Below are 23,141 nucleotides of genomic sequence, written 5' to 3'. Positions count from 1 at the left end.
GAGGGTAGATCTCATATTAAGTATTCTTATCATAATAAAATTTAAAAAGCAGGGCACAGTGGCTCACACCTGTAATCCCAGCACTTTGGGAGAGCGAGGCTGGTGAATCACGAGGTCAGGAGTTCGACAGAAGCATGGCCAACATGGTGAAACCTCATCTGTACTAAAAATACAAAAATTAGTTGGGCGTGCGCCTGTAATTCCAGCTTCTTGGGAGGCTGAGGCAGGAGAATCACTTGAGCGCAGGAGGCAGAGATTGCAGTGAGCCGAGATCATGTTGCACTCTAGCCTAGGTGACAGAGCAAGACTCCATCTTGGAAAAAGAAAAAAAAGTAAAATGTGTTTTTACTGCCGTAAACTAAAAGACATACTATGTGAAAGAGATAGATGTAGAACAATGCATAGTCTGATCCTATTTGTGTGTGTGTGTGTGTGTGTGTGTGTGTTCATCTTAAAAAATATACATTGTATATATAGTGTATGCTTAAAATATTTCTGGATGATTCACAAAAAACTGTGAACAATGGTTTATTTTTGAGGAGTGGGACTGGTATTTTCCATTTTATATCATTTCAAAGTATTTGCTTTTTAAAAATCATGTACTTTTTAAAGTAAAAGTGCTAGTTCATATCTTTTTAAAAAGGGTTTATATATTTTTTCGCTTTCTAATTTGGAACATTTTTCTGCACATTGTGGACTTGTCTGATCCCAAGCAAATTTGGAAATTTGTTGAAAAATTCAAGCAAGAACATAAACTCAATGTCCTGGTGAGCTTTGTAAACAAAAGTGGAGAATAAACTTCTGTTGGCACATTTTTTTAGTCTGTGTGGATGTGGACGAATATGTATGTTTGCGTGTCTTTATGGAAGAATCTTAGTAAGACTCTTATGCTTGGGCCTGTTCATGTAATCAGATTTACTCATTGGATTTGAGAGGAGACCCATGTAGTTAGATTAGTGGGGAAAGGAAGGGGACATCCACTGGGTAGGTATTGTGGGGGGATAGATATGTTCCGTTTTTTATAAAATTTGTATATAAATATTTCTTGGTTCTGTAGATTTGGGGATTGCTGTATTGAAATTAGAAGTTCTTTTAGTCCAAAAGAATACTGACTGCCGGCAAGCAAAGTTTTTAGTAACATAATTACCACAAAACTCCATGGGGACCCTGGGTGGACTCAGAAAGGTGCCAGTGTGCTCTTCCCAGATGCTCTGCTTTGAGCTAAGTTGCTTTTCTGTCCAAAGAGTCTCCGATGTGCTCTAAAATGTTGTCCCAGGGTCTGGAATTGTGCTCTCCAGTGTGAAGTATCTGAAATGTCGCTAGTCCAAACTGAGATGTGCTGTAAGTATAAAAACTAGCAGGTTTCAAAGACTTAAAAAAAACTAGGCATTCCATCTCATTAATATTCTGTATGGATTACATGTTAAAATGATGCTATTTTGGATATATTTTGTTAAATATATTAAATTAGTTTTACCTGTTTCTTGATACCTTTTTAATGTGGCTACTAGAAAACTGAAGATTAGACACTTTGATTGGACAGTTGTGGACCAGATGAATTTCCGGAGCACTCTCTCATGAATTAGGTGGCCTGGCCAAGCCCTCCCACTCAGCGATCTTTGCATAGTTCTGTGGCTGGGTCCTCTGTGCAAGTGGTATTTTCCTGTAAGGGGTTTGGAATGAAGAATGAGTTGAGCAAATTGTCATTGTCGCTTGAATGTTGAGAAAGAGCTGGGGTGGGGTAGTGGAGGTGTGGGGATGGAAATAGTTCTTTTGGCCCTATTTTTCTTTATTTTGAAATAGGAACTATAATTTTTAGATCAATAATGCAGGTTGCATGATCGATAAAAGAGAACTCACAGAAGACGGACTTGAAAAAAACTTCGCTACCAGTACTCTGGGTAAGTACAAGAAGTTTTCTTATTTGTTTTTAGGAAAATAAACATAGAATGTACCGTAGAAGGATAAAAAAGGAAAAAAAACAACAACAACATTGACCAGCTTTTTGGGTTCTGGGTCCTGGGCCTGATGGCATTTGCTTTAAGTTTATCCTGAATCGTATTTATTTTTCTTCATAAAACACTTTCTCTTTTCATGTTTCTTATAATGGGTGTTAGTGCCAGAAATACTTAGTATTAAAGTGTTTCTTTTTTAGGAAGCTTAATGCTCTTTATAGATACTATTTTGAAGAGGAGAGCAAGTTCAGCTTAAGTGTTGAGTACAAATATAAAAACTACAGCCGAGGGAACTTCCAGCCGGGGCTGAGGAAGCTGCATCCAATGGGCAAGAAGATGGACTGAGAAGGGTGGTGGCTAGAGCACAGGATACCTGGGCCCTGGTTGCTCCTCTGTAATAACAGAGTGAAGTCATTTTATACCAGGCCAGTGGCTCTCAAAGTCGGATTCCCAGACCAGCAGCATCAGCATCACCTGGGAACTAGGTAGACAGGCACATTCTTAGATTCCCACCCAGATCTACAGAATCTGAAACTCTGGAATGAGGCTAAGAGTTTAAATCCATTTTGACAGGCCTTCTGGATGATTCTGATGCACACTAAAAATTGATAACTGATGTATCATGCTTTTAGTCTCCTTGAGCCAAGGGGTCTGGAGTAGATTGTCTTCCTGCCTTTCAGTTTTGAGATGCAGTGAATCTAAGACTCTTCCCAGGACCTATCCTACTTCTTTGTAATGAGGGGGGTGTTTTAATTAAGTATTCTTCTGGGCCACAAGATGGATGGCAGGGCTTTGGGTGGTTGTTGGAGTCACTGAGGTTATCCACTATATAGCAACCCTGTTCCCAACCAAGAACTGAGCAAACTGAGGAGTAAGCCGATGAATAACAGTTGAAAGCCAGTATATCACGTTGTTGCTGACAAGGCTGGTTGAAAGGCATGGCTCAGTGCAAGAGCCAGATGGGTTTCCTCATATGGAACCCAAGAATTAGAAGGATTCACCTACCGGGTCACCTGCTCTTCTTTCTGGGGAAGAAGAGCAGGACTCCTCCCAGAAAGAGCAGAAAGGGAGGAAAAGAACTGAGCAAGCCCCGCACATTGTCCCCAGATTTACTGTTTTTGTTGTTGTTATTTTGAGTCACGATCTTGGTGTGTTTCCGTGGCTAGAGTGCAGTGATGTGATCATGGCTCATTGCAGCCTTGAACTCCTGGGCTCAAGCAGTCCTCCCACCTCAGCCTCCCAAGTCCCTAGGACTACAGGCATGTACCACCATGCCTAATTTTTTTAATTAAAAATTTTTGTTGTTGTTGTGGAGGTGGGCTCTCACTGTGTTGCCCAGGCTGGTCTCAAACTTCTGGCCTCTAGTGATCCTCCTGCCTCAGCCTCCCAAAGTGTTGGGATTACAGGTGTGAGTCAGTGCTCCCAGCCTAAATTTACTGTTGAAATGTGCTCCACCTCCCTGGCAGATGGAAGAACATCCCAGGGAGAAAGGACTCACCCTAATTGCACTCTCTTTTCAAGGAAAGAAAGGCTAGGAGTGGGAAGACGCTTTCTCCCCGGTGATGAGGTTGCCTTTTTAAAAAGAAATACCTGGAAGCTTGTATGAAATGACAAGGTTTAGTACAAAATATTTTCATCGCTGACTTTGTTCCAAATGTGGTATGCTTGCCGAAATTACCAAAAATACCAAAATGTGGGGTCATGCTAGAGTTTGGCTCACAACTTGATGGGACAGCTGAGACTCCCAGAGTGCCACAGCTGGCCCCTGAGGCACTATTTTGGCAGAACTGGTTACATAATTTGCAGAGCCCAGCACCAAATGGAAATGTGAGGCTCCATGTTCAAAATTTAAGGATTTCAGTGCAGTGACAACAGAGCATTAAACCAGGTGCAGCGTCTTTCCGAGTGCTGGGCTTTGTGTGACCTCGCAGGATGAAGCCAGCTCTTTCGCTCACCCATCCGCCTACCATCTGAGACAATTCTGCCAAGTGTTTACCGCCGGGGCATGTGTGCGTGCGCGCACCCACACTCACTCTCTCTCGCTCGCTCGCTCTCTCTTTCTCTCTCTCTCTCTTCATTTAGTGCGATGATGGAGATATTCCTACATTACAGATAAGGAAACTGAGGCTGAGAGAGATTGTTTCACTTGCCCAAGGTCAATTGGAGAAGCCAGAATGTGAACCTCGGTCTGACTTCCTCCACAGCCCATGTTCATCACAGCGCACAGTTCCACCCACCCCAGCATGTCCTCCCTCACCCCATCGTTGTGTTATCCTAAATAAGTGCTAAAGAGTACTGGGAGTGGGTGACCAGCTGAGCCAGGGGAGGCTGGGGCTGGGAGCACCTCTCAGAGAAGCCCAAAGGTTTTGGAAGGTGAAAACGAGGGTAATCTGAGGAACCTGACCTTGCTTGGGAATATAGACAGGCTTGATAGACTGTAAAGGGACTGTCTGTCTGATTATGCAGCTGATTATGTTGCACCTTTGTAAGGATCCAGCCTGTGTCTAAAGACCTTGCTATCTCTCCATTTTCATTTCCTATTTGTGTTAGAAGCATCTTATTGATCATTCCAACCTCTCTGAGAAGCGTAATAATTCTCAGGCTTGGATATTTACTCATCTTCTCTCAAGTGAAAGAAATAATACAATACACAAAGAGGCATGCCAGCACAGAGGGGCAGCTCCATGGGTCTTTGCTTGAGAGACGAGGAGATCCAGAGAGGTTAAAGTGCCATGATTCCTCAGCAGAACCAGGCCAGACAAAAAACCCGGACCTCTGTCTGAGTCCTGGGAGATTGCTGGCTGCCTTTCTAATATGAAACATGTTTTCCTGGCCTGATTATGTAATGTGGGATAGGTTGTTTTCTATTTTCTAAGATTCATATGAGCTGTCAGAAACATTTGCAATCTCCAGCCAAACACCAGAAGGTTCCTGATACTCTGAGGAGAGCATAAACCTCAGCATTTGCAGGATTTATCACCAGATCCTAAGGGTTTTGAAGCTGGTGGAATAGTTAAAAGCAAAATGCTTTCAGTGCCCATGCCTGCACACGGCTTTGTTGAGACATCACAGTGTATGAATTAGATAGTTTGGAAAGAATAATTCTTAATCTTTTGCAGGGTGGGTGGGGCCTGGAGAGGTTTTCATAGCTTATTCTGAGGGACAAAAGTGAGCTGCCCTGGGTAGGTTGGTGGGCAGATGAGCCACAGAGAGGGAGAGATGGCAGGAGACAGCTTCTGTTGGGTGACTGTTCTCACCCCTTTGTTTCAGGTCTCCTCCAGTCACATACGTTTTCCCTGTTAGCATTCAGTGGCATTAAGAGTCCATGAGGAGTGAAGACAGATTGGAGGGGGAGGATGGGGAGGCTGAGCTAAGTGCCCTGCTGGCAGCCTGGCACAGCCTAGCGTTAGCAGATTAAAACTCTCACCCGCATCTTAGCCTCTCTCACCACAGGACACAAGACGAGGACACTGATTCTATCTCTACCAGGACAGCTGCATCACCAATTAATTGACTGTGATAAACAGGCAGTGGTGCCTTAGCTCTTTGGCAGAAGGAGAGAAAGTTCACCTTAGGTCACTTTGGAAGGACATATGTCAGGAGACAGAGTGTTGTCTCTTGACATTCTGTTATCTGTTGCCCTCCTCAGGGGCACGTCCCAGTGCCTAGTGAGAGCTGCTGTTCAACGCGGGGACCCCAGATCCAGAGACGCCTTCATAACAACAGCACACACTGAGCACAGTCCACGTGTCCCGGGCTGCGCTGAAGGCTCTTCTTGGATGGTCTCATTCAGTCTCGTAACCATTTTACAGATTTTATAAATGAGGAAGCAGGCTCAGAGGTAGTCTGAAACCAGTTTGTGATTCGCTTCATAAACAAAGGACAACAAAATGGTGGTTGGGGCATTTTTAGTTTAGTGTTGTATCATTAGCTATTGCTACGAAACAACTCCAGAATCTCAGGGGCGCACAGTGATAAGCTTGCATTTTTGCTGACTCTTCTGCAGACTCACGGGGCAGGCTGATCTCAGCCGGGCTCAGCTGTGTGTCTCCAAGCTGCAGGTTTGGTGTGGAGTATGTGCCAAATGTCTTGTATCCTCCTTGACCAAGCTGTGCTCTCAGGGCAACAGCAGAGCCCAGCTGTGCAAGCAATTCCAAGCCTCTGCTTGCATCCCAGCCCCTGTGATTAACTGGGTATCAGTAGATATCCACTTAACCAATCCAGAAATCAGTAGATATCCAGTTAATCAAAGCAAACCATTTCACAGAGCCCCAAATCAAGCATCAGAGAAGTATGCTTCTCCCACAGAGGTGGCGAGGAGAGAATGAATATTGTTGAACAATAATCTGCCACAAGATTTTTTTTTTACATTCTAATTCTTTGAAAGTGGGTCATGTGAGTTTAATATGGTAACTATTTATTAATCAAAATACCGAGTGAACAAAGGCACCTTATTTGTTTCATACACTTTTTTTTTGAGATGGAGTCTCGCTCTGTTAAGCAGGCTGGAATGTACTGGCAGGATCTCAGCTCACTGCAACCTCCATCTCTTGGGTTCAAGCAATAAAGCAATTCTCCTGCCTCAGCCTCCTGAGAAGCCAGGACTACAGGTGCACACCACCACACCCATCTAATTTTTTTATTTTTAGTAGAGACGGGGTTGGCCACGCTGGTCTCAAACTCCTGACCTCAGGTGATTCACCTGCCTCAGCCTCCCAAATTGCTGGGATTACAGGTATGAGTCACCACACATGGCCTGTTCTGTAAACATTTATAAAGTGTCCATTTTATGCCAGATGTGTGGCCAGTTATAGGGATCGAGAAATGGAAGGGACTGCTGGCCTTGTGGGGGCATTAGACACATACACAATTTCAGTAATCATAGGGTAAAGTTCTTTTCATCCATGAAGGGAGATTGGTACGGAGACTCAGAGGAAAACAGAGAACAGTGCTTCCCAGGCAGAATGCTTCCTTAGACAGGGCATGCGTTTGGTGCCAGGCATTCTTACCTGTCAATAACCTTTACTCTGAGCTTTCCTCGCACACCGTTTTGTTCCTAAGATCTCCTTCCAGGTCACAAACCTTCAAGGCTACCAGAGAGGCACAGAGCCTGGGAAATAGCACTGTAGAAATGGCAGCTAATGTTGTTTAACATCCAGATTCCTTAACCTGGAATTGAAGTCCTTTGTTAGCAGACCCCACCTCCTGTCTAAAAGTATTCCCATTATTTTCCTACATGAACCCTCTAGCCATCAGCCTTTTACTTTGGAACTTGCCACTGGCAGTGCCACCTCCCTGCTTTTGTCCTGCTGCTTTCCTGCCAGAAATGTCCCCCACCTGAGTAAATCGTACTGCTCCTCTGTGACTCTGCTAGACATATTCCTCCCCACCCAGAGCCTGGTCAGGTGCACCCCTCTGGGCTCCTGCAGCCCCCTCTGTGTGCCTGTCATGGCTCAGTAGAAGCCACCTGCTGATGGGGGGGTTCCTTGCACAGAGTGTGGATCCTTGAGGGTGGAATCCACCTGGCTCTCAGGAGGCTCTCAGTCCCCCTGGCTGCACTGAGTGGGGCTGTAGTCCACCTCCTCCAGTTACTGACTCTATGAATGTCCTCAGACTCCCCACGCCTTACTTTCCTTTTCTGTAAAATGGGAATGATGATACTTTTAGGGGCCAGAAGTGAATACTTTTAAAAAGACTTGTAGGTTATTTAACTCAAGAGAAATAACCTGTGTGCACACAAAAATATGCATGTGAATGTTATAGCAGCTTTACTCATAATTGCCTGAAACTGGAGTCAGCATAGATGGTGTTCATGTGGTGAATAAACTGGAACTTCCATTCAACGGAATGCTGTTCCGTAATTAAAAGGCACAAAATGTTGACATGCAGAACAATGTGAGTGACTCTTACATGCACCAGCCAAAGTCAAGCCAGACCCCAAGGGGTGCAGACTGTTTGATTCCATTTATAGGACATTCTGGAAAAGGCAACCAAGGGGGCCAAGAAGAGGTCAGAGGCTGCTGGGGTGGGATTAAGGGGTGGTGAGGAGCAGGAGGAGGGTGTGACTACAAAGGAATCCGAGTGGCTGTGAGGGAACATCTGGGGTGATAGAGTTCCTGTCAGTCACCCCAGAGGCTAATGCATAGTTACACAACTCTGCATCTGTCACAGTTCAGAACTGTGTGTACACACACACACACAAGATTTTACTTTGTTAAAAAAATTAGGCCAGGCGAGGTGGCTCATGCTTGTAATCACAGCACTTTGGGAGGCCATGGCAGGGGGATCACCTGAGGTTAGGAGTTTGAGACCAGCCTGACCAACATGGAGAAACCCCATCTCTACTAAAAATAAAAAATTAGCCGGGCATGTTGGTGCATGCTTGGGAGGCTGAGGCAGGAGAATCGCTTGAACCCAGGAGGTGGAGGTTGCGGTGAGCTGAGATCGTGCCATTGCACTCCAGCCTGGACAATAAGAGCAAAACTGCATCTCAAAAAAAAAAAAAAAAAAGTAGTTATATGTATGAACAAGAAAAAAAGCATTGTAACTTTCAGCACAATGCCTGGCATGTAGTGAGTCTGTTCCATCGCAAGAGGAGTATTATTCGTTATGATTGTTACTTGGTGCTCTTCCTCAGTAACAAGTGAACTGCTGTTGTATCCTTTCCAGCTTGGGGTGGGGGCAGATTTCAGACCACAGGAGAGGCTGGTGGAGTCTGGAGCTTCTAGGAACCCTCCTTCCCCTTGACCCCTAGAAGGGCCTTTGAGCCCCAGGTGAGGCTCTTGGTTTAAACTGCACTGGGAGCCCTCCTAAGGAGCAACAGTGAACAAGCTCAGAAGTCAGATCATTTTTCCATTGATTTTCTGTTTTCTGCCTGCCGTGGAAGCTGCTTCTGATTAGACACAAAAGCTCCCCAGAGTTGAGCTTCCTGGGCCACGCTGTGCAGCCCACTCTGGCCCGCTCTTCCTTCTGGGCAGCTCTGTGTGATGCAGGGGTCTCTTTGGGCTCTATGGTGTCTACCCTTCTAAGTCTCCTGGCCTAAGGGCACTGACTCCAAATCCAAGTCCTCCTGTGGGCCAGAACCTTATCTAATTATCTAGCAGGGATTTGGTGAGTGTTTTAAAGGCATGCTGGTAACAAGCATTCATTTGGGGAGTTTTAGAAACAAAATCCCAAATAAGCACCTTTGTCCTTTTAATGAACTGAGGCCCAAGTGCCCACATTTGGTTCCCCCTGCAGTAAAGCAGGTTCTTTCATATGTCTCAGTGAAGCATGCAGGACCCTCGACACTGCGGCTGTGACAGCAGAGGTGACATGACTGGCTAGGCCCTGGGAAGAGCCTTCACAGCAGTTCCTCAGCCAGCCCCTCTGCCTGCAGTCCCGGGCATCCTGCAGCTCACTCAGTTGGCTTATCTCCCTCACCTTTGGCCACTGTTGTGCTGAGGTCACCCATGACCCTGACATTCCCGGTTCCAGAGGGTGCGCCTCTATCATGTCCATCAGCAGCACTGGGCGCAGCTGTCCATGCTCCCATGGTATGTGGGCCTCCGAACCACGTGCAATTCCAACTTCCGGGGTTCGCTCCTTCTCAGCCTCCTTAGCCAGCGTGTCTGCAGGGACTTTAAATGTTGAGGTCTCTCCCAGACCAATCCTGCACCCTCCTTTCTCCTCCTCCCACACTCTCCGTGAGGATCTCATCCTTGCCCCAAATGCCATCACGTGCCTGGCTCCCAAGGGCCTCCTTTCAGCCCAGATCTCTCTTCTGAGCTCCAGGCCCAGATCGCACAGCTCAGACTCAGCAGGCCTGAAACTGAACCATTAGTCCCTCACCAGTCTGCTTCTCTAATGGGCCCTACCCCAGTGGCCAGCATCGTGTCCATCACCGCTCATCCTTGATGCCCCCTCACTTCCCATATCCAGGCAATGATCGTGCCTTTGGACTCCCTGTACAGCTTGTCTCCAGTCTGTCTCCTTCTCTTCAGCTCCACTGTGACCATGCTGCCCAAGCCACTGCAGTCACTGTGATGTGGTAGAGTAATATGGGGGCCCTATGTGCTCCCTTGCACTCACCTCCCTAACAGAAGCTTCCTCCATAAGGCTGACAGTGTGATCCTTATACATGCGAATCTGTTTCCTTCTGCTTAAAGTCACCCCTTGGTTTCATACAAGGTGAGTGAATGTGGTGTTGCCCTCGGAGCTGCAGCCTCACCTTGCCCTACGCCTGCCATGCTCACTCGGCTGCAGCTGTCCTGGTTGCACTCTCCAGCCTCAGGGCCTCTTTGCACAGGTATGCTCCATACCTGCAGCCCTCCTTCCCATCCCCAGCCCTCCACCTGCCTTTCCCCACCTCTCCTCCAGGTCTTAACTGAAATATCCCTTCACAGTTCATGCAGAACCCCCACATGCCCATAGCAGCCTTGCACTTACCTCGATCATGAGTGTAGGTTAGTCACGTAGTAACGTATAATGCCTGGGAACGCCTGGTGGGCACTGAGAGGCCAGGGAGCCCTCAGTCTGTATCCAGAGTACTTAGCACTGGGTCTGGCACTCAGCAGGCCCTTGAGAAATACTTGTTCAGTCCATGAAACTGGATAAGGTGGTGGGGATGAGTTGAGGTTGGGGGCAAAGGAGAAGGTGTAACTCATGCTAACCACCCTCTGACCCTAAACCAAGAATACTCCATAAAAGACCAGTGCCTCAAATGTCTTCTAATAGCTCATTTTCTCTGGGACTCTGTCCTACTGGCTTCTCCAGGTAATGTGATCTTTGAAATCATCTTTATATAATTTGTGAGATTAGCGTGTGAGCCCCCAGGCTCGCTATGGGATGTTTTTGTTACCATTACAAAAGAAATACCAAACCACGTCCCCCAGTGCAGCTGTCTGCTCCTTTAAAATTGACACAGAAACTTCCCAGTGATAACAGGACAATGATTTTCTCCGGCAGATAGAATGGACGGAAGTACACAACCCATTGGCCAGTACCCAAAGTAGCTTTAATTCAAGGCGGCTTTGAAGGTTTCTTAATAGAAATGCCAATCAGATTTCCTATGCTAAGTTTAAAAATTGTAATATATTTTTTGCATTAAAAATAATTACCTTTAATTCTATTAAAATGTCATGCTCAAGATACCTTATAATTTGAGAAACACGATGAATTTAATATTTGGAGGACACAAACATGGGTTTCACAGCGCTCTAAGAACATGCGGCATCTCTCCTTTAGTGTTACCTGGGCTTGACACAGTTCTACCTCCCTTCTTAATTAGCTGATAGATTTGCTTCGAGTCATGTACCCATGTGATAAAAGTTCTTGTTTCCGTATTTAGAAGGCTGTGTCCAACATAAATTCCACTCCCAGATCTCTTTCTCATAATGAACCTCCATCGACATAATGAGGTCCTTGGAAGAAAGGCATTATGTAAATTAAAAATGTTAGTGAGTCTTAATGATAATGAATTATTTTCCTTATTACTGGGAGCAGGACTAACCTTGGGCAACTTTTCCAGTAGCTGAAGGTGCCTTCCTCCCACCCAGGCCTGCGCTCCTGCTGGATTCAGTACTCTAAAATATCTCTCTCTCTCTCTCTCTCATCAAAACCTTGAATCACCCAAATGTCCCTGATATTAATAGGAAGTCTTAGAGAAAAGGAAGTTGTTGAACTGGTTCACACAAAGCTATGAATGACTGACAATATCCATTAACCATTTAGATCCATGCCTCACCTGTCTGTCCAGAGACCATTCATTCATTCATTCATTTATTGAGACAGAGTCTCACTCTGTTGCCCAGGCTGTAGTATAACTGGCACAATTTTGGCTCACTGCAACCTCCACCTCCTGGATTCAAGCAGTTCTCCTGCCTCAGCCTCCCATGTAGCTGGGAATACAGGTGCCCGCCACCACATCCAACTAATTATTGTATTTTTAATAGAGATGGGCTTTCACCATGTTGGCCAGGCTGGTCTCAAACTCCTGATCTCAGGTGACCCACCAGCCTCAGCCTCCCAAAGTACTGGGATTACAGGTGTGAGCCATTGCGCCTGTTAAGACATTCTTATTTTAAAGGGTAGCTGGTTACCTCAGGAGAACTGGTGGACTTCCTGAGACAAGCCAAGTGTCTTAGGGTTTGTGTGGTCACAAGTAACAGGACCCCACACAGGAAGACTAGACAAAAACATGATTTATCAATGGGCTACAAGGGCAGCCCTCACAGAACTCAGTGGCAGAGGTACAGCTGGGCTTGGGGGCCAGAGACAGGACTGGAGAACCTGTCAGCGCTGAGGGGACCTTCTGCTTCCCTGGGACTGTTCTCCATGGATTCTCACCACAACTGCCTTGTTCACTCCCCGTCTCTGCTTTTCCTTGCATCTGGGTCACATACGGCTGCCACTGAGTCACCTGTCCTCCGTTCAGCATCCCATGTTCACACTCCTGCAGAGGGTTCGGCTGGGACAGCTTGGACCAGGTGTCACCCTCCTGGCCCAGACCCCAGGAGAGCCTGTGGGGTCAAGGCCACATGGGATAAACCCAGCGCCTCACCTGGAGCAAAGACTCAGTTACGTGTTTGTTGTTGTTATAAACAGGATGTACTTGGGGCCTACCTGAAGAGAGGGAATGGGGCATATCTCCCAAAGAGGTTTACTGGACCAGGCTGAGTTTTGCTTGATTCGATGGGGGACCAGAGTGTTAAAGGACTTTGGGGGCAGAAGAGTGATGCTGGCTCATGTGTTAATGACAGGCCTCTCTTTGGATCTGTGTGAGCTGGGCAAGGAGCAGTTGTGCCATGTCCACTGAGGAAAGAAAGACTTGCAGATGATGGGCATCTTCCTTCTCCCTGGCATTGGTTGGCATGCAGCATGCTAAACGACTCAAGAAAAGGGAGATTTGCCTCTGTTTTCCACATTGTATGAATTTGCTGGGACTTTGGATAAGTCACTGAACCTCTCTGGGATTCTGTAACTCTAATTCTTTCATTAATAGGTTATATATATACACATACGTATATGTGTACACACATATGTATACACTTACGTACTTATATACTGTGTATTACTTTAGCAGATTAATATTGTGTTTCTCTTTGCTGGCCTGGAAAGGAAGGGTCTCAGAAGGCCTGCTGGAGTTCGGAGGATTGTAAATTGCTTGTAGCTAGGAAGAGAGCTGCTTTGTCATCTCATGGGGGAGGGATACCTGCTGGACGTGAAGAATTAGGCATGTTTTGGTGACCCAGGAGGCTAAAAGTGAGCAGAAACTTGCACTGTCTCAGCTCTGCTCCCTTTGGGGGCTGGGTGGGCATGGGAACCTTTTGTAGACTTGGGGAGAAAGGAGACTTTTAAAAAGATCTGAAAGGCCCACTGCTAGAAACTGTGCTCGTTCTCTAGGAGTTTTTTTTTTTTTTTTTTTTTTTAAAGCACCTGCTACCTGGCTGTCCCCTAGAGGGAAGGTACCTGGCAGGGACAAGCGGCCCGGCCTGGCCAGCCCTCCTGCAGGTGACTGGGAATGAAAGCCGAGCACCTCCCAGGCAGGGAGTACAGGTGCAAAGGGGCTCTCCCCAGCTCTCATCGTTCTGAGAGGAGAGGAGGTGCCCTCGACAGGCAGCAGAGCCAGCCCAGCCACCGGCTTTCATTTCCCTTCCTCGCAAGAGCCATTTATGACAACCCGTCAGGGCAGGCTGATGGGGCAGATCGCTTTTGGCAGAAGTCCTTTCTACTTGTCATAAATTAAATCACAGAGAAAGCCACCGGAGGTGAATACAAAGAAAGTCCAAGACCGCTGGCTGGAAGGTTAATAGCTATTAGCGACCCAGGGTTCAGGAGACTTTACAAGTCCGCAAATACTAACAAGGCAGGCTCCTCCAAATAAATTGCACTGTGAACAACTAAGCATACTGTCTGGGATGAAAGTCACAACTCAGAATCGCAAATGATAATACGGCAAGAGCAGGACAAACGCAGCCTGCCCAGAGAACTTTCCAGTCCTCACAGATCATGCACACATTTTTATTCCACCACAAACTCCTCTGATCCTGTGAGGTGGGCTGACCAGCTATTATCTCTTGAAAATGCCATGGCACTTGCCTATGGTCACACTGCTGATAGGTGCCAGAGCCAGGGTTGAGAGGCAGGCCCCTGGATCTGCCTCCAGCACCCTTCCCATGATGTCAGGAAGTTCCTTCAGGCTGGGTGCAGGCCACGTCACGGGCGGTGCAGGAAACGGTGGTGAGAGCTTGTCACACAGAAGCTCCATGGTGCAGCCCAGAAAAGAGCCCAGGGCTCGCCACTTGAAGCCCCTAACTAGATTCCTGCCTCACTTTGGGATAAGGGGCTTTAAATGCCGCCCTTCTTTGCAAATACAGGGTAATTTATTTATTTTATTTTTGTGTTTATTGTTTTAAAAAAAATTACAGGTATGTATAAGGAGAATATAGAACGTGTAAGAAGTATTTAGAAGTGATAATCCCCCCATTCAGAGATGAGCATTGTCACCATTCAGGGCACCAGTCTCATCCTTGCAGACACTTTCTCTTCATCTTGATACATCTTTCCTCACCAAAAGGGAATGGTGTTCCCACCATTCTGTAACTTCTCATTCCTTATGTTAGGAATGTCTCTCCATGTCAAATACACTTCAGTGATTTTCTCATTCCATTAGAAATGCTATATGTATATTTCTTGATTGAAGATGTAACAAAACCATAAAGTTATATATATTCACTGTAAAAATACTCAAATCCAAACAGTGTGGGTATGTATAACAAAGGAAGGAAAAGTTTTACTGAATTCCACCCTGGAGACCTAAGCAGTATGGCTAAATTTCATCTTCACATTTTTCTGTGCACAGACTGGACTTGTAGATGCATTTTCCCTTCTGCAAAGTGGATCCACCTGCTGTTTGACAGTTTTCTTTCCCTTCCTGCATCTCTGTAGTGTGGACATCTTTTCCTATTGGTACAGGAGGCTCTAAGGCATCTTCCTTCCACTTCTGGGAGAAGGATCCTCAGGAGGGTGGCCCCTCAGGTGGCCACTTGCCCTCTTGATGGGGGTGGGTTCGGGCAGATAGCCCTACAGGACACCCTGAGTGGGGCTTCCTGCAGCCCCTTACAGGATGCTGTGCGCTCTCAGGTGTGTACATTCTCACCACCAGCCTGATCCCTGTGCTGCAGAAAGAACACGACCCCCAAGTGGTGAGTTGAGAGTAATGGACTTTGCTCCTGATGGGAAGTTGGTGGGCCCAGGTTTGATGCCAGGCTGCTCTAAGGGGGCCATTCTGTCCACATCCACAGCAAAACCCCAATTCTGTTGGGGGGGGACAAGAGGGAGATGGAGGCATGCCAAGAGAACATTTAGACCCTAGCCCTCTCTGAACCCCCCCAACCCCACCCCCAGCTATACATGGGTGTTGGCAAAGCACTGGGGAGGGAGGCCTCTGAAGAGCAGGGGAAGCTTGTAGGGTGCTCAGGTCAGGGTGGTGGTGCTTTTCTTGGGGACTCCCCTGCTCAGAGGGGAAGGGACTGGCTACTGGAGCCTGTTCTCCCCCAGTGGGTTGAAATATCTTACATTGGAGGAAGTAGGAAGAAGACAGTTGATGGAGGCTGCCTTCTCTCTGCTGTGATGGGCAGAGTAATGATACCCCCTCAGCCTGCACCAAAAGTTCTTATCCTAATCCCAGAACCTGTGACTATGTCACCTTTAGATAGCCGAAGGGACTTGGTAGCTGCAGTTCAGTTCAGGGTCTTGAGATGGGGAGCATGTCCTGGAGTATCCAAGGGCTTGATGGAGTCTCAAGGGTCCTATGGGAGGGAGGGAGGAGGGCCAGAGTCAGGGGAGAAGTGACTGTGGAAGCAGAGGGTGGAGGATGTGGCTGTGAGCCAAGGAGTAGCCTCTAGAAGCTGAAGGCAAAAAATGGAGTCTCCTCTGAAACCAGCAGAGGGGACGCGACTCTGCTGACACTTGGATTTTAGCCCCATGAGCCCCATCTCAGACTTCTGGCCTCCAGAACCGAGGGAGAATACATGGAGGAGAATCCTGTAGGAGAATACGTGTGTTGTGTCAAGCCATAGCAAACGTTCTGCTCCACAGAGGGCGAAGAGTGGAAGGAGTCACAGGCTTTACTTTGTAAATCTGTTACCTTTATTGCAGATAACTGTCTCCTCAGGAGGAATGTTGGTTCAGAAACTGAACACTAATGATCTCCGGTCTGAAAGAACACCGTTTGATGGAACTGTGGTCTATGCACAAAACAAGGTCAGAGACATGGGTTTCCCAAGACTGCATTGTACCCACGGGCTGTGCAGGCCCTCTTCCAAGGAAAGCTTACTCTGGGATGCACAGTAATTGAACCTTAGCAGTTACGTAGAACCTGAAAATGTTCCCAGACCAAGAGGGCCCCTCTTTGGGGAGCACAGCGCTGCTCAGGCCCGGGGGGCTTTCAGCAGCATCCAAGGAGAAGCTACAAAGCTGCCACGTCTGCTCTCGATGTTTCTCAGACCCAAACAGAACAGAATCCTAGCAGGGAGATCCATTGTCCTGTGCTGCTCAGAAGGAATAAGATCCCTCCTCTCTACTCTGGCAGCTCCTGGCTCCCTGGCTAGACAGATGCCCAGGCTCACTGGGAGGGCTGCACATGGAATTTTGAGGGACCAAAGGGGCCAGAATCCAGAACCCTTGACTACTCTGAACAGAAAGTACATTTCTACATATTGAGCATCCTTCATCTGAAAATCCCAAATCCAAAATGCTCCAAAATCTAAACCATTGTGAGTACTGACATGATGTCATGACTGGAAAATCCCACACCTTTGCTTTCTGATGGTTCCACGAACACACCTTTTGTTTCATGCACAATATTATTTTTAAAATACTGTATGAAATTACCTTCAGGGGAGTGGCCAATGGCTTGCAGAGCAACATGCCCAAGTTTTATTATGACTACTGCGATACATACCTCACCCATGACTCTCCATCTGTGAGAAAGACACACTGCAGTGGTAGGAAACACAAAGAGAATGTGAAAGACTACTATCAGAAATGGATGGAAGAGCAGGCTCAGAGCCTGATTGACAAAACAGTGGCTGCATTTCAACAAGGAAAGATACCTCCTACTCCATTCTCTGCTCCTCCTCCTGCAGGGGCGATGATACCAACTCCCCCAAGTCTTCCGGGTCCTCCTCGCCCTGGTATGATGCCAGCACCCCATATGGGGGGCCCTCCCATGATGCCAATGATGGGCCCTCCTCCTCCTGGGATGATGCCAGTGGGACCTGCTCCTGGAATGAGGCCACCCATGGGAGGCCATATGCCAATGATGCCTGGGCCCCCAATGATGAGACCTCCTGCCCGTCCCATGATGGTGCCCACTCTGCCTGGAATGACTCGACCAGACAGATAAGGACAGAGGGGAGGCCTCATTCTGTCAGTTTTATATTACCTGTTCGGCTTCACCAGGAGATCATGCTGCTGTGATGCTGGGTTTTCTAAACAGCATAAGGAAGACTTGCTCCCCTGTCTGATCAAAGAGAATAGTTTTGGAGGGGAGAGGTGGGGCAAAAAGATGCAGTTTTCATTTGTATTGGGAAATGTGAAAATAAAACTGTCAACTCCTTTAGTTAAAAAAAAAAAAAGAAATTACCTTCAAGCTATTTGCATAAGGTGTCTAGACTCAAGTTCCATCCCCAAGGTATCTCATTATGTATATGCAGATACTCCAAAATCTGAAAAAATCTGAAATTCGAAACACTTCTGGGCCTCAGCATTTCAGATGAAGGATGCTCATCCTGTACTGCTGTGTCTCTGCTTATTACAGCTATATTTAAAAGCCGGATATATATAACTTCCATAGTTACAGTTCTTGCCCTTAAATTCACCTGGTAGGGCGCCCACATTGTCTGTAAGTCTGCCAGCCCCTCCGCCTTCCCTGTCGGTGCTGTGTGCCTTCTGAAGGGGGCCCTGTCTGGGACTCTCTGTGCCTCCACTTCTGCTTGTATGCCCCAGGTGTGCCCAATTTTGCTCCCTGACCCCAGACCAAATCCTGGTGAATTACATCTCATGACTCCAAATCCTGACATTTGAAAGAGCCGCACTTCTTTACAGTTTTCCCAGAGGACATGGGAAGAAACCATCCACTTGTTATAAATGAGGCCCAGAGATGGAGTTCTCTGCCAAGCATGTTCCAGCTGCCCTGGGATGGGGCAGTAGTGTGACTGCAGCTGGGAAAAGGAAGTAGTTAAGGATTTTAATGTCTATAACCGATGTATTTTCTAGTACATTGTTCCCAGTACATTTGCTATGCTCTGCCTAAGGCAGGAGTTAATTCCCCCCACCCACGCCCCCCCCCTTTTTTTTTTTTGAGATGGAGTCTCGTTCTTGTTGCCCAGTCTGGAGTGCAGTGGTGTGATCTTGGCTCACTGCAACTTCCATCTCCTGGGTTCAAGTGGTTCTCCAGCCTCAGCCTCCTGAGTAGCTGGGATTATAGGCACCCACCACCACATCTGGCTAGTTTTTGCATTTTTAGTAGAGATGGGGTTTCACCAAATTGGCCAGGCTGGTCTTGAACTCCTGACCTCAGATGATCCACCTGCCTCAGCCTCCCAAAATGCAAGGATTACAGGTGTGAGCCACCGCACCTGGCCTTAATTCCCATATTAGCAGAACACCCACTCCATGCCAGTCTGTGCTGGGGGCCTGAGGTACAGCAGTGAACAAGACAGATACCACCCCTGCCCTCAGTGAGCAGCAAAGAATAGAGTCAAACAGGCCATTTGTGGACGAGGAACACCTGGGCGCTGAGGGGCATAACTTCATGGGTGGTGGGTCTGCTGTTCTCCCCTCTCACAGCATTTTGCTGGGTTTGCTTGTTGCTTGTTTTCCCCTTCTTTGGAGGAGGCAGAACCTTCTAGGTCCTATTCAGACCTTCTGGGTCAAGAGTGATTCTGGACGAGGGTGATATCAAGGGGCCGTACATACTGCAGAGTCCAGTGTAAGGGATGCTAGGCTGGGCAGGGCTTATCTCCTGCCCTTGCACCTAATGGTGCCTCCTCTCTGCTGTTCACCCCCTTGCTCCTGTCCAGAGGTTCTGATGGAGCGGTGGGCCCAAGGGCACCCGGCCATCCATTTTTCTTCCATGCATCCTGGCTGGGCCGACACCCCAGGTATGTCATAGCCTTTAATTGCTGAGCCACTTAGGTTTCATCTAAGAATACCTGAGCAGCCGCTGCAGGATTGACTCTCCCCAGGAATGACCTAAAACCAGCATAATGAGGACTGAGGAGCTGCTTCATTCCCATTTAGGCAGGGATGCATTGGGACTGCACCTGGGGGAAGCCTCATGCAGACACAGAGCTTTTGCTTGCAGCTTGCCCTGCCCAAGTCAGGGAAAGGGACGGTGGGAACCAGAGCAGGCGGTGCTGGGTTGCCCTCCTAACTACAGCATATCCTGGCAAGACAGGGAGCTGTTGACCACTGTCATTTCCATGTCAGACAGGAATGAGCAGGGCCTGAAGGAAGGTAGTGGGAGAGGCCCAGGCTGCCTCACCACTCCCCAGGTTTTTGGAAATAATGATGCTTGAAGGTAAATGATGGCCACAAGGACACAGTTCGAATGATCTGAAAACGAGTTGGGGCAGCGGTAGAGGGGAGCAGAATTCTTTTTCTGACCTGCCTCACCAACTCCGTGACCTCAGGCAGCTCACCTGGGCTCTCTGCAGCTCTTTTCTCCTCCACAAATAAGGGAACTGAAAGCAGCAGCAGCCACAGCACACACCCTAGGGTGCACCCGCGGTGCCAAGAGCTGGTCTCAGTGCTGTCTGTGGATTCACTCACTCACCCTAAGAGCCCCCGTGGGGTGGCCACTACTGTCTGTTATCATACCCATTTACAGATGAGGGAACTGAGGCCCAAAGAGGCTGGTCCTGGCCAGGGGGTATTGGGGATTAGGCTCTCACATACTGCTGGCATGGCCTTTCTGAATATCAGAAGCCTTGAAATTCATCCTAATAAATAAAGATAGGGAAAACAAGCACTGCTTATCACAGTGCTGGTGGTAGGAGATGAAGTTGATAAATTATGGAACACCTGTACAAAATCTGTTCAGGGCTGAAGACGCTGCTGTCAATCATGCCTATGGAAAAACCCCTGTGTGCACTACATCATTAAATGAAGATACAAGTTCCCGAATAGTACATACCTTGTGATCTTATTTTTGTGACTACCACATCCCTATAGAAAGAGGTGTGCGCTGGTGCTTTGTGACATCCCATGGAGACCAGCTTGGAGAGTTGGCAGAAATTAGCCCTCTGCTGCACAGATGGGAGTCTCCTGCCTTAAATACAAATAGGATGTTCTCAGCAAAGTGCACCAGGGGAGGGCTCAGGGAGCGTGGCTTCTCCATTCTTTTGACTGCCTAATGGGAGACATGCTTGCTTCTGTCTGTCCAGGGTGAATTCCAGGAGACCATAGGGGACCCCTAGCCTCTTACCCTCCAAGGATACCATTCTGAGAATCCCAACATCAGCTAAGATGTTTAAAATCTGCCTGGCACGCCTTCCACTGGGATCTGTCATCTGGGTCTACCATGTATTGCTCACAGGTTAGAGAGCAGCTCTCAGGTGCACACGACCTTGGCTGTGCACACGACCTTGGCTGGGAGGGCTGAGGATGTGGACATTTGTCACCTGTGAGTGATACACCAGGTTTTCAGATTTTTGTATTTTTGCCTAGCAGAGCATTCTGACTTTTCTACAATTAACAAATATTGCTTCTGTAAAAAGAAAAAAGATGTTTAATTTAAAAAAGGAGGGCCTTAGCTTAGGTGATCCTTTCAGTCTCTAAGCTCATGATCTCAGTAAGGCTCTTAATAGTTGTTTTCTCTGGTTTCATTTCTTTTCTTGGCTTCGAGAGAGAACTATTTTGTTTTCCAACGTGCTCACTGTGGAGACACTGTGTTCCCTGGAGTCTGTAGGAAAATGGGGTGTGGCCGGCAGCCAGAGCCATGGCTGAGTCCTCGAAGGCGTGGGCAGGTAGAGCCGCCAGCCTGGGGCCACCTGCAGCACAGGCCAGGCCTGGGCAGGCTACTCCAGGCAAAAACCTCCCTGTAGCCCTGGGATGCAGAGGGAGAGACACCTCGAGGGGTTTGGCAGAGGAAGTGAAGAATTAGTCCCTCTCATCTACTCCTCCCTAAAAAGAGGAAAATACTAAAATAGTCCAAGGAACCAACAGCCAGGATCCTCCGAGCCTAGGATGGTTTGAGGGGGCACCCAAACCCAGGAGGCGGAGTCAAGGTTTGCTCGGCCCAGCCTCTCTGTGGGTCCACCGCTTATTAGAATCCTCCCCTAGGGTGGAAAGGGGGGCTCTGCTGGAGACTCTGCTCTCCGGCTGGGCTGGGTGCTGGTGTCCCTGGGTCATGGGGACTCAATCAGGCCCATCAGGGACACCTCAGGGGCTTTTTAACAAGGTTCTTTGGAATCAGTTCCAAAGAACTTGGGAGTGGCTTGTGAGTGCTGCTTTCAAGTAGAAAGAGTAGTTTATGATCCCATTTCATTTTTACACTTTTTTTTTCTAGTAAGGAAAGTCAACCACATTTGCTGGAGAATTCTGTCCTAACCCACCTGCCCCTTCCTTTTCCTGGATGTGAGGCAGGTGATGCCGGGGTTTCATGCCAGGTTCAGGGACCGCCTGTGCTCTGAGGCCCAGGGCGTGGACACAATGCTGTGGCTGGCCCTCTCTGCCACAGCCGCGCAGCCCAATGGCCACTTCTTTCAAGGTGACATCCTCCCTGGCTATGAAGGCAGCTGACACAGGGCTGGGGGCAGCTGGGCCTTAGAGGTGCACCTTCCCCTCCATTGGGACCGACCCTTGGGGGTGCCAGGGCTTCTCTGGTGGGGTGATTGCTTTGCCTGCTGAGGTTAGTTTTGGGAAGTGCTTTACCCCGATTGGTAGATTCTTTGAAGACTTGTGATAACCCTGTCATCAAGGTCCTGTGGGGACAAGGTAGAGGCAGTGCCTACCTTGGGGATTTTCTCTGCAGTTTCCTGAGGCCCGAGAGGGGCGCTATTTAAAGCTCCAATGCAAAGGGAGTAATCAACACTACTATTTTTGGAAGCAGTGATCTGTTCACGCCTTTTCCCAGTGGGCTCCTAAGGGGCCAGGGGTATGGGTGCATGCCATCTGAAGAGAACACTTGACCTTGGGTGGAAGCCAGGCTCTTTGCTCTACTTCTCTTTCTTCTCTCCTTGATGAGAACCACCTTGCTTGAGGGATCCTGAAGTGCTGGTGACCCTGGGGTGTCTGGGAGGATGGCCGTGCCCCTTCCTGCTGATCACTCAGTGGTCTCCTGCCCAGCCCTGGGTGCAGCCTGCCAGTTCCCAAAGTGCACTTCACAATAGACCCACGCTGCCTAATCCATGTGGGACCTCTGAGGGCAGGATGGGGTCTAACACCCGCGGGCCACCACCACTCCCTCCCGAGCAGGTGTCACTTCAGGGCCTGAGCAGCACAAAGACAGCCCCAGCCTTGCTGCGGCGGCTAACATGTCTCTGCTGTTCCCTATCGCTTTTAGATCGGAAACCAGTTTCTATACACTTGCCTCTCGCTAGAACGTCCTCCTCACCGGCTGAAGAAGAGAAGCTCATTGAAATCCTAGAACAGCTGGCTCAGACATTTAAATAGGCCAACCCAGACACAATGTGGTACCAGAATTGCCTTAGAAAATACCAGGTGTGGTCTAGGGACCGGTGAACAGACCTTACTTCAACTTCCCCTTGAAGATGTGCCTTACAGTGAGGGGCCTACAAGTTATGGGAACTTTTGTTTCAAAATAAATCCTACTGGGGCTGTGATTAGGCTCACCCTGAACCTGAAGCAGCAGGCTCTCTTCTTGTTCAAGTCTCTCATTTATTTGAAAATGTGGTTTTCTAAAGAATTTGAAGTTTGAGATGAACCACCATTGTCAGTCTGAGGGGAGGCAGGGGTGGAGGTAGCAGGAATGCCCCGCTGTGGACTGTGCTTCCCCTCCCTTTCTCAGATCTTCAGTGTCAGAGGCTGGTATTGGGCCCCCCTGCAGGAGAGGGCTGGGCACTACCTTTGCTGTTCATGGTCCTAGGAGCACAGTATAATCAAGGGACAATGTGTATTCACATAAACCCTTTACATGAGGCCTAGTTTATATTTGCTTAAGATTAGGAGCGGCTTCTG

General features: G+C 48.0%; 1 protein-coding gene and 1 pseudogene across 2 annotated transcripts in view; both read left to right on the top strand.

Annotated features, from left to right (window-relative positions):
* LOC100413807 (dehydrogenase/reductase SDR family member 12-like) overlaps positions 1-22,726 on the top strand; it is a 35,838-nt gene extending 13,112 nt beyond the window's left edge. The window contains exons 4-11 of the mRNA XM_078355650.1: positions 673-767; positions 1,820-1,901; positions 15,078-15,139; positions 16,095-16,212; positions 19,022-19,106; positions 19,352-19,354; positions 21,584-21,711; positions 22,507-22,726. Coding sequence (XP_078211776.1) covers positions 673-767; positions 1,820-1,901; positions 15,078-15,139; positions 16,095-16,212; positions 19,022-19,106; positions 19,352-19,354; positions 21,584-21,711; positions 22,507-22,616 — 683 coding nt within the window. The 3' untranslated portion in view covers positions 22,617-22,726. The remainder of the gene's footprint in view (positions 1-672; positions 768-1,819; positions 1,902-15,077; positions 15,140-16,094; positions 16,213-19,021; positions 19,107-19,351; positions 19,355-21,583; positions 21,712-22,506) is intronic.
* LOC100389222 (U1 small nuclear ribonucleoprotein C pseudogene) lies at positions 16,849-17,579 on the top strand (annotated as a pseudogene). Its single transcript, XR_013528791.1, has one exon. The product of XR_013528791.1 is annotated as a U1 small nuclear ribonucleoprotein C pseudogene (transcript).
* Positions 22,727-23,141: the final 415 nt, after the last annotated feature.

The sequence above is a fragment of the Callithrix jacchus genome, chromosome 1 (assembly GCF_049354715.1).
Source record: "Callithrix jacchus isolate 240 chromosome 1, calJac240_pri, whole genome shotgun sequence".
NCBI lineage: Eukaryota > Metazoa > Chordata > Mammalia > Primates > Cebidae > Callithrix > Callithrix jacchus.
Note: the sequence above shows the minus strand (reverse complement) of the source record. Positions and strands in the feature narration are given on the sequence as shown.